General features: G+C 43.0%; 2 protein-coding genes and 1 long non-coding RNA gene across 3 annotated transcripts; 1 reads left to right on the top strand and 2 right to left on the bottom strand.

Annotated features, from left to right (window-relative positions):
- Positions 1 to 429: 429 nt before the first annotated feature.
- Positions 430 to 7,033, bottom strand: LOC116925870. Its single transcript, XM_032932633.2, has 8 exons — positions 6,366 to 7,033; positions 4,668 to 5,126; positions 3,758 to 4,581; positions 3,446 to 3,665; positions 2,584 to 3,342; positions 2,073 to 2,517; positions 1,300 to 2,006; positions 430 to 1,211 (listed from the first exon to the last, which is right to left on the bottom strand). Exons 1-8 carry the CDS (start codon positions 6,876 to 6,878, stop codon positions 801 to 803), a joined length of 4,338 nt encoding a protein of 1,445 aa, XP_032788524.1. The 5' UTR covers positions 6,879 to 7,033; the 3' UTR covers positions 430 to 800.
- Positions 6,968 to 7,383, top strand: LOC116925890. Its single transcript, XR_004395795.2, has 2 exons — positions 6,968 to 7,094; positions 7,202 to 7,383. It is a non-coding gene; the product is annotated as an uncharacterized LOC116925890 (long non-coding RNA).
- A 148-nt stretch (positions 7,384 to 7,531) lies between these two features.
- On the bottom strand, positions 7,532 to 9,090 carry LOC116925881 (serine/threonine-protein phosphatase 6 catalytic subunit). Its single transcript, XM_032932643.2, has 5 exons — positions 8,948 to 9,090; positions 8,576 to 8,671; positions 8,310 to 8,517; positions 8,171 to 8,250; positions 7,532 to 8,105 (listed from the first exon to the last, which is right to left on the bottom strand). The coding sequence occupies exons 1-5, from the start codon at positions 9,017 to 9,019 to the stop codon at positions 7,647 to 7,649; spliced, it is 915 nt and encodes a 304-aa protein (XP_032788534.1). The 5' UTR covers positions 9,020 to 9,090; the 3' UTR covers positions 7,532 to 7,646.
- Positions 9,091 to 9,127: the final 37 nt, after the last annotated feature.

Genomic DNA, 9,127 nt, shown 5'->3' with positions numbered 1-9,127 from the left:
AGTCACCAGGTTCGCGCCAAAACTTCAGCTCCAAAATGTACGTCTACTTTTCGTTTTTTTTTTTTCGGTCTGCTGTTAAAAATAGTAGAAACATTCGCTGTCGCGGGACATTGAATGACAGTACGACTTTCTTATCACGATGTTGAAATATAGCGTTAATCTTATGAGATAACATCTTTTTTCTGAACATATTTTCGGGAAATTTGGCTCTATACTTCATGGGTGCTAGAATCAAGATTCCTTTTGATAATAAACCATCGTTCATTGGCTTTTCGGGCTTCTAAACCCGTCCACTTGACTAAAAAGTTAGGACAAGTCTCTCTACGTCGTTAGTGACGAAACGCGATGACCTAATAAAGACTGTTATGCGCCATATCGTCAAATATCTTCAGAAAATCGCAATAACATAAGGAATACGAAAAAAAAAACTGTTGCAATATGTCAATATATTGAACATCTAATGAAAACATTATGTGAAAACTATTCAAACCAATTGCTTTGAAAAAGAGAAGAAGAAAATCTCCTGTAACGAAGAGAGGTTCTTAAAACAATTACGGGATCTAGGGGCCGAAGAAAAAAGCCAACGAGAAAGACGGCGAGTCCATAAGGCAACAATACATTAAGGTCATGTGATTAATGGCAACATGGGATGTGATAACAGTAAGAAAAATCATGGCGAAAAACAAAGCGCCACTTAGGTGGGGGATGCAAAAAACGAAGTAAAGATCGAACTATCTGGTTTGTGTTTAGGGAACAAACGATCACAGTTTGAGAATCACACTAAGACTCAAGATTGCAATTCATTCTTTCCAAGAGGATGTGATGAGCATCATCTTGTTGAGGAAACCCGGGGCTCGACCCGTTTTTTTGAATCGGTAAAGGCCGGCGCTACTTCCGCGGCTTACGGCAACTCTTCCAGTCTCTTCTGCCACCTTGACTATTAACCTGGTCGTCTGTGATGGCACGTTTTTCAGAGATAATTCCAGCACATTGCTAGACAGTTTATCGCGAATCGCTTTGCCCAAATCAACGGAATCTTCGTTACTGAACCGCCAACCATTCAGGGAAAGGAGTGTTAGATTATTTAAAGTTGAGACGAGCACTAAGGCAAAAGCCAATTCCGCAACCGATGATGGCTGGTCTGCTTGTAGAACCAACCCATCCAAGCTGATGCAACTCAGCGACATGTTTTTAAGACTTTTAGCGATTCCCTATATGACAAAAAAATAAAAATGCACATCTATTAGTCAGTTATCGTTTCCCCCCTTCTTTTTTAAATTCTTTTTTGTTCGTTATTACCTTAAGAACTTTGTCTGGTTTACTCCACTGGAATTTCCAATTATTCAGCACTAAAGTTCTGAGTTGGGAACAAGATTGCGACAAAGATTGGAAAAATGCCAGCGATGCTTTATCTCGAAGCGGTTCTGTGGTGCTGGAGGCATCAAGGGCCAGATTGACTTCACTTAGTCGCTGGAACCCGCTTGTAAAAAAGACTAAGTGGGCGCCACGCAAAGTTAATTTGCTATTCAGTTCCAATCGACAATTATCCAGTTTGAGAAAAGCCAACCAGTCAGAACGAACTTGATCGAAGCCTTCTTGCGACATTAGCGCCACCAGTTCGTCAAGCATGACTGGACCGAGCAGAGCTGATGACAATCGACTTCGTTTATCTTGAAAGGGGATACGAATTAGAGAAGAGGAAAGTGCTAATTCTCGAAGCCGACTGGTTTGAACGGCATCCGACAGCGTCTTGAAAGTATCTTCTTCTTCCAGGCAGAAAGTCCAGCCGCACATTCTCAGTGATTGTAAACTACAATTACGGCCCAAGGCGCGGCAGATGAGCTGGAATGCGGAATCGTTTACCAACACATGGTTGGAGCTGACGTCAAGTAGCTGGAGAGCCTTGTTTTCGGCCAGCGATAAACAAACGGGAAGAACTTCCTTCAGACTGGAGAGACCTTCCAATCGAAGAGAAACGAGGACACGGTTTTTTCGTAAACTTTCGCCTATAAAAAGAAAATGCATCCATTGATTTCTAGTGGTGAAAAATCAAAAGTCGTTAAATTTTATACCTAAACACATGGCGTCAGAAACACTTAAGGAAGACTTGCTGAGATTGAGCTGTGTTAGTCGGCAAGACGGATGTCTCAAGGCTTCAAACAGTAGATGGAAACCGCACTGCAAATGGGATGAACGATCACATGCCGGTAGTGGCAGCAATACCTTCTGGAAGAGCATAGAATCTGAACGGCGCTTTTCGTCCGTTCGCGACAGATAATTGGAAGACGACGACAACCCTTGTTGAGTGTTTTGTTGTCCTGCTCGGGTCAGGCTACTATAGCTACGCGATCCACGAGTAGGCCTCCTGGGCAACGAGAGAAATTGCTGTTGCTGTTTAGTCGGTCGAGGCGAGTGATGGTTTAGTGGGTCAGGCGTGGGAGTAGCAACTGGAGAGCCGGTCGAGCAACTACTACTACCGGAAAGAGTGCCACACGCCGTTGGCGAATCAACGACCGTCTAAATGATGAACAACACTACGTAAGTCGGGTGTTCTGCTATTATACTAGGTCATTAGCGCATTACCTGTTGCGTTTGGCTGGCTGAGGACGTGGCGGCCCAACAGCCACTTAAATCGAGACCTGTTACGCTGCTGCCTGCATTATTAATTAAACAGGTTAGAGCCTGAAGTCCGTCCCATGCGCACGACAAGTGCAGAAGATGCAACGAGCGGACGCTGCTCGTCGGCAACACTTGACCGAGTTGCGTCACTTGTTCTGCGCTTAATTCCATGTCGAGGACGAGTTTGGAAATGGCTGTTTTTCCAATGGACGAGCAAAGGGCATCGACGAGCGGTTGAAGTGCGTCAGCAATAGAAACGTCTTCATCAAATGACGAAATGGCCAATTCTAGCGTCTGCAGCTTTGGCTTGCTCATCATAGGTCCGAGCTGGCGCGCCACTTGTGACAATTCTACTGCCTCGAGACCTTGACCAATCACCGATGAAATTTTAAGAGTGTGAAGCGTTGAATTACGTCCGACTACGTCAACCAAAGAGGCAAGGGCGGGTCCGTTAACAAGTCCGTCGTAGCGAATGGCCATGGAATGCAGTAGACATTCTGGATGGTCAACAAGAGCGGACCAACTTTGCAGTTGACTTTCGGCTGATGTGGTGACTGATGCATGACCCTGAATGAGTTTACATAAGGCGGCAACATTCACATTACTCCGTCCGGCCGTTTGCAGAAAACTCAACAGTGTCACACAAGGGAAATCTAAAGGAGACAGGATGTTGTACAGCAAATAGGCTTTTTTCGACAGCACACTGCACAGGAAAAACAACACCTATGCCATAAGAATAAACAATAAAAAAAAACCAAAAAAAAACCATGACAATGGAGGATTATGTAAAAATTATGCACAAAATAAAAATGATCGTGAAAGGTACCTGCAGAGAGCTGCGGTAGATTCCGGCGCTGGTCGTTAAACAAGGCTCGGCATCCAAAGGAAGGCTATAAACTTCCCTTTGTATGATATTGGCATAATGCGAAACCGAAGCTAGATACAATGCGGCAGCGTATTCACTCCACGCCGAATGGATGGGTTGGTAAAATGTTCGCTTCTGTCCTTTGACATTCACGTTGATGCCTTTCAGTAAGAAACCCCATCTACGGCGACAAGCCAACAAATAATTGACAGCCAATTAGGTGAGTGGAACAGGTTTTTTGGAAATAAAATTTTCATATCGAAATATCTTTACTTGACGATGTCCAACGTCTGGCAGGCGCTTTTAATCTCAGTATCTGTGTAGATGTACCGGTTTTCCTTAATGCCCTGCAATGTTAAGCGGCCAAAGTCCAGCAAAATTTTGCGCTGTTGGGTTGTCATGTGACCTTGCTGCTGGCTCTGGCGCAGAGAGCGCAGCATGACGAAACGCATGAGAATTCCAAAGAGCTCTGCTGCTGATTCCGGCAATCTGCCACCTTCCTCTTGAAAAACGAGACAAAGCAGGAAACACATGAGCGGGTTCGATGCCAATTTCATGAGACGAGGCCGCGCCTGGAGAAGATCCATCATTGCAGGAGGTTGGTCACGCTCGAGGTCGTGCGGCGTGGCGAAAAACGAGCGGATGAAACTCTCGACATGGACCAATTCAAAGCCATGAATGATGATCCGCTTATGAAATGCCGGATGGGCGACAGCAACAGGCACTGGACGGGAAGTGGCTAAAACAGTGCTAGCCGGATAGAGGCGGCCTTCCAACAAATCTTTAATTTCGTCCGGCCAGATATTGAGCTCGTCTAATCCGTCCAAGAGGAAAAGCGTTTGATTTTCCGTCTCGGGCGCTAAACTGATAGCCAATTCAGTTTCATCTTTACTTGGCGAACCAAATAAATTAACACGCTGGCCAGTCAAGTCACGACAGGGAACGAAATAGACTAGCTTGAATCGTGCCAAGTAGCCCAAGGCTGGGTCTTGCGTGCTCCAATCGTTCAGTAGCCGAAGCAACAGGGTCGTTTTTCCGTACCCCGTTTCCCCCATAATTAAAAGTCTCTGTCCACCAGATTTCGGTCTATCAGATCTCTAGAAAATCAAATAAAAGGGTAGAAGAAAAAAAAGAGGACATTAGCCTTTTAGTTCAAATAAATTCAATGGGTGGAATTCCCTACGCGATCCTCAGCAAAGATGCCATGAAGGGGAATCCGGCGTAGATTTGGTCTTTGAGGGGTCGCCGTGCCTTTCTCCCATGAGGAATCTCTAGCCAGACTAAATATCATTTGTCGGACCGGCGGATGAAAATCCGGACACCACGAGACAGCCGGTAAACTGTCACAGAGCTTTTGATAACGCTGCCTCAGTATCGTTTGTAATCGATGACTAGGGTCCACTCCGACTCGATCCAAGGTCGATGACGACGAGGAAGACGAGGCTGAGGCCGTTGCTGCCACTTTGGAGCCCGTCCGGCGTGATAAGGATGTTCGTGCTATCCGGTACGATGAAATGTAGTGATGGGGTTGTGATGGACTGGAAGTCGAAGCAGCCGAATGAATGGATTTTGTTGGGCTTAACTGACCATTACAGCCGTAACTAACGCTGCTGTTGTAGATGGACTCGTAGTTATCGCTCAACTATAATTTTTTGTAATAGAAAGAAAAAAGAAAACAAGTTATTGCCTCATAAACACGAAAGCATTTTTTAACTTAAAACTTATTCATCAGTGTCCAAATATGGGAAACGTGTATAGGCTTGGCAGTGGTTTCTATTGCTTAAGAATGCTGCACGATTGGCGGGGGAAAAAAGTTATAAAAAAAACAAACTATTCCCGTTATGGTAATGAATACGTGATGGGTAGAAAAATACAAAAATCGTGAGGTGTTTGTCATTCTCGTGGATTGGCTTCAAGCCATCTGAAGTCACCGCCGAGTATGTAACTAAGAAGAATTCTCAGATGTTCTTTGTTGATTGTTTTCTAAATAGGACGCAGCTAAATGAGAATAAACAGACAAACATCAAGAATAAGCAAGATCAAGTGCTCCTGGATAAACTAGTTCTATTACAACTCGTATCTTAATTGGCCGATTTCTCTTAAGTGTGCCACGAAACAGCTGGTTTTACTATTTTGGGTTAGAGGGGGAGGTGATCCATAAACATTTATTTTAAAAAATCACGCACTGAATCAAATAAACACGCGTTAAGCACTTTTTTTTTAAATATTCCTAGAATAGAAATTAGAACAAAGTTCAGCCGGATGTTACGATGAATCAGAGCGTAAATTTCTGTATACACATGCGCACATACTTGAGACAGTCGAGTGTATTTAACTCCCTCCCGGTTAAGTTTGTTTATCAGCTCGGAAACAGACTAGTCCACCGTATTTGTTAGCGAACGCCGGGAATGTCACGATCTAACTTGAACGTCTAAAAATGGACAATACTGCCCATTTCCTGTCGGCTGACTGAGGCTGTCGCTGTTTTGGAAAAACGGAGAGCTCACGAACCGGTTCTTTTTTAACACCACTCAAAAAGAAAAGAGACAAGGGCGGATGATTGGCTTGACTGCAAAAGGGAAGCGTGTCTCCTATGCAAACAAACACGCCACCCACCCCGTTTTTTGTTTTACTACTTGATCTGTATGCTCGACACACACAAACAACAAAGCGCGTGTCTTGACTAAGAAAATTTTCCACAGCAACCCAATACGATGTTTCCCCCTTTTTCTTAAAATGCAACGGACCGTACAAGGCGGAAACTTTTCCCCTTCTGTTTATCCTACACTCCAGCAGCTTCTGTGTGTGAAAAGCATGAAACCACAACTTCCTGACAAGATAGATTACTTCTAAGGTTGTATATTTAAGCAGATTTATTTACCTGTTCTGTAAGAGAGGCATATGCAGATGTTAGGGAAACAAATCCACCTTTTACATCTTTTCCCAAGATGAGAGTGTTTGGCCTTGCATGCTTGGCCCCATTATTAGAAGGAGTTTTGCATTCATCCTTCATAGGTTCATCAATGGTGACAACCGTGTCCAGATGAGATTCAATCTTGATGGATTCATGTGAGTTGTTCATGTGTGACCCATTAAGCTGGTCCACTGAACAATAATCCAAATCCGTTAGTCTAGTATGAGATGATGTGACCGTGTCCAGGATGTTATTCAAACTATGGTGGTCTCCCATTGATGAATCTTGATGATTCTGATGATACTTCCAAAGTCTTTCTTGGCTAGAATTTTTGTCAAGATATTCTTCACTAGTGGTGGAGTGTCCCAAGATGCTACCTGTCCCCACACTGCTGATACTTCCATCACAAGACCCTTCGGCATCCACAAATGGGATCTGATCCTCCAGCTTCAGCTGGATAGCAAGAGGGCAAGAAGCCATCAAGGTAGTTTCAACAAAACTATTTACTCAATAAAATTTCAGAACACACATTTCACAAAATTCAAACAGGCCCAAACTCGACTGGATTTGTTCAGAACAACAGTGTTCGACGAACTGTTTAGCTAGACTGACACTCTCTTTGAGAAGAGAAGCGTCGACTGAGACGAAAACGAAATAGCCTCAAGCCATACCGAGGTAATGGGAGAACGGGAAAAGGTGAAAAATGAGAGGAAGGGGAGCAATCTCTTTCTGCTTTCCAATTGCTTTTCAGCATTTATGCCCTAGGCGGTCTTGGTTTTCACAGCTTTTTTTTTGTTAAGCAGCGGGATTCTATATCAGACAAGAGGAAAGATCCCGCAATCACTTTAAAACACAGAAGAAGTAAATTCCCGAAGAGGGCGGATGACATTTTTTAAATTCTGATAAATACGTACTACTTCAACGCCACCTAACAATTGTCACGTTGACTAGAAAACAAGAATAAAATAACGGGAAGTTTTCTTTAGTTTATCGTACTACCTTAGCTTACCATACAATATTCTTTGACTGTAAATTATCCCGGTTCAGACAAATAAATCTGACTGGACTCAGCTTAGGAAGTTTTTAATAATTAGTTACGACATTTTCTTCTACATGCCTGACAAGAGGACAGCTCAGCATAAAAGCATTTATTGACTTATGGAGGATTGAACTGATTTTACATATGTTTATTTTTTTATCAAAGAACGCAGAGCAGTTGGAGAAAATTTCGGGCTATCTTTTTAAAACTCACAGGAAGTAGGGCGTCGTTGTGTAAGGTGGGATAACACGCTCACTATCGGGAACAGCATCGAATAGCTTAGGCTTGCGGGACTTGTCTTCATTCAATGCTAAAATACCAGCCACGTTACCACAGCGGTAGCAATAGTTTGGCGCTGACCACACTGTCACCAGCTTGTCGTCGAACATGAATTTGTATCCTTCGTGAACCAACTGGTGAGCACGGCAAATCAGTTCTAGTCCGTTGAGATGCATGAATTCATGGGTAACCCTGGCGCCGAAAAGCCAGCCGGCACCTCGGGGGCTAATTGTCCAGGTTTCAACGTCCTCAGGATCAGACCACACAAGGTCACAAAACGCTCCTTTGTGCGGGATCTCCTGATTCCTCTCAATTGTGCGGATTTGGTCGAGCGTCCGAATGGAGGGGGAAAGACCACCATGCACACATAGCACTTCACCATCAATTAACTGTCATAAAAACATAGCCAATTAGTGATTTCATGCATAAGGAGCACAAAAAACAATAGATATACCGCAGCCACAGTGAGTAAATCAAATAACTGGCAACAATATCTCCATGCATTTGCATTGCCATATTTGTTTTGACACTCATCTATCAAATGTCAAGAATTCAGTGGGTTAAAATTTTGACTGTATATATATTTTTTCTACCATAAAAGCCATAGACTTGAGTGATTTGTCTGGATTCATGGTTTCCCCTCAACAGTGTGATTCTGTTTGGGTACTTTGCTTTTAATGTCAACAACCGAGTCAGGGTTTCCAAACTGTAGTATCCCCTGTCAACGAAATCCCCTAAGAAAACATAGTTTGTATCTGGTACTTGCCCACCAGTACGGAAGAGCTGTTCTAGATCGTAAAACTGCAGAAATAATTTGTTAGAAGTTTTTATCCATCTTATTGTAACATGTTTTCAATACTTGGCCATGAATATCTCCACAGACAGTAACAGGAGTAGAAACATAATGTACATTAGACTCTTCAAGCAACAAGCCACAAACCAGTTCACAAAGTTTCTGCAGACAAGCAAAAGATTAAAATGAATACTTCATCATGTGCAGTGATAATGGCAGCTCAAATTTCAGTGTCTGTATCAACCAACTGTAAGAGATGTCACATTTCAAGTACTTTACTAGCCTTATTTAGATGAGTGTTAACATCCTGATCAAAAATATTTAATTCTTAGTGCCTAATGGCAAGAGAAATAGCTTGTAAAGAAACTTGAACATGTCATGTCAAAATTTTAATCGTACCACTATAACAAACTGGCGGCATGTGGTTTGCTAACTCACCTTCATTTCATTTTCAGGTAAGTATTTACAATCCCGGGCTATATCTATCCATCTGTCCACATCTGCCACCATTTTATTTCCTGTGACAGCACCCAATTAATCGAGAAACGGAAAAGTTCTTTTCTTAAATTTATTTTTTTGACGACTTTCTTCTCACCAAACATTTGACGTGCACTAAGA

The sequence above is a fragment of the Daphnia magna genome, linkage group LG6 (assembly GCF_020631705.1).
Source record: "Daphnia magna isolate NIES linkage group LG6, ASM2063170v1.1, whole genome shotgun sequence".
NCBI classification, from domain to species: domain Eukaryota; kingdom Metazoa; phylum Arthropoda; class Branchiopoda; order Diplostraca; family Daphniidae; genus Daphnia; species Daphnia magna.
This window is presented reverse-complemented; position numbering and strand designations above follow the sequence as displayed.

What these genes read in the sequence shown, in the direction of transcription:
- LOC116925870 (XM_032932633.2), bottom strand. Translation starts at nt 6,878, where the DNA reads ATGGCTTCTTGCCCTCTTGCTATCCAGCTGAAGCTGGAGGATCAGATC. An exon ending in CAGACGTTGGACATCGTCAA is followed by an intron (nt 3,666 to 3,757) that starts GTAAAGATATTT and finishes TTGTCGCCGTAG; the next exon opens with ATGGGGTTTCTTACTGAAAG. An exon ending in TCTACCGCAGCTCTCTGCAG is followed by an intron (nt 3,343 to 3,445) that starts GTACCTTTCACG and finishes CTTATGGCATAG; the next exon opens with GTGTTGTTTTTCCTGTGCAG.
- LOC116925881 (XM_032932643.2), bottom strand. Translation starts at nt 9,019, where the DNA reads ATGGTGGCAGATGTGGACAGATGGATAGATATAGCCCGGGATTGTAAA. An exon ending in GTGGAGATATTCATGGCCAA is followed by an intron (nt 8,518 to 8,575) that starts GTATTGAAAACA and finishes TTATTTCTGCAG; the next exon opens with TTTTACGATCTAGAACAGCT. An exon ending in ATTTACTCACTGTGGCTGCG is followed by an intron (nt 8,106 to 8,170) that starts GTATATCTATTG and finishes TTTTTATGACAG; the next exon opens with TTAATTGATGGTGAAGTGCT.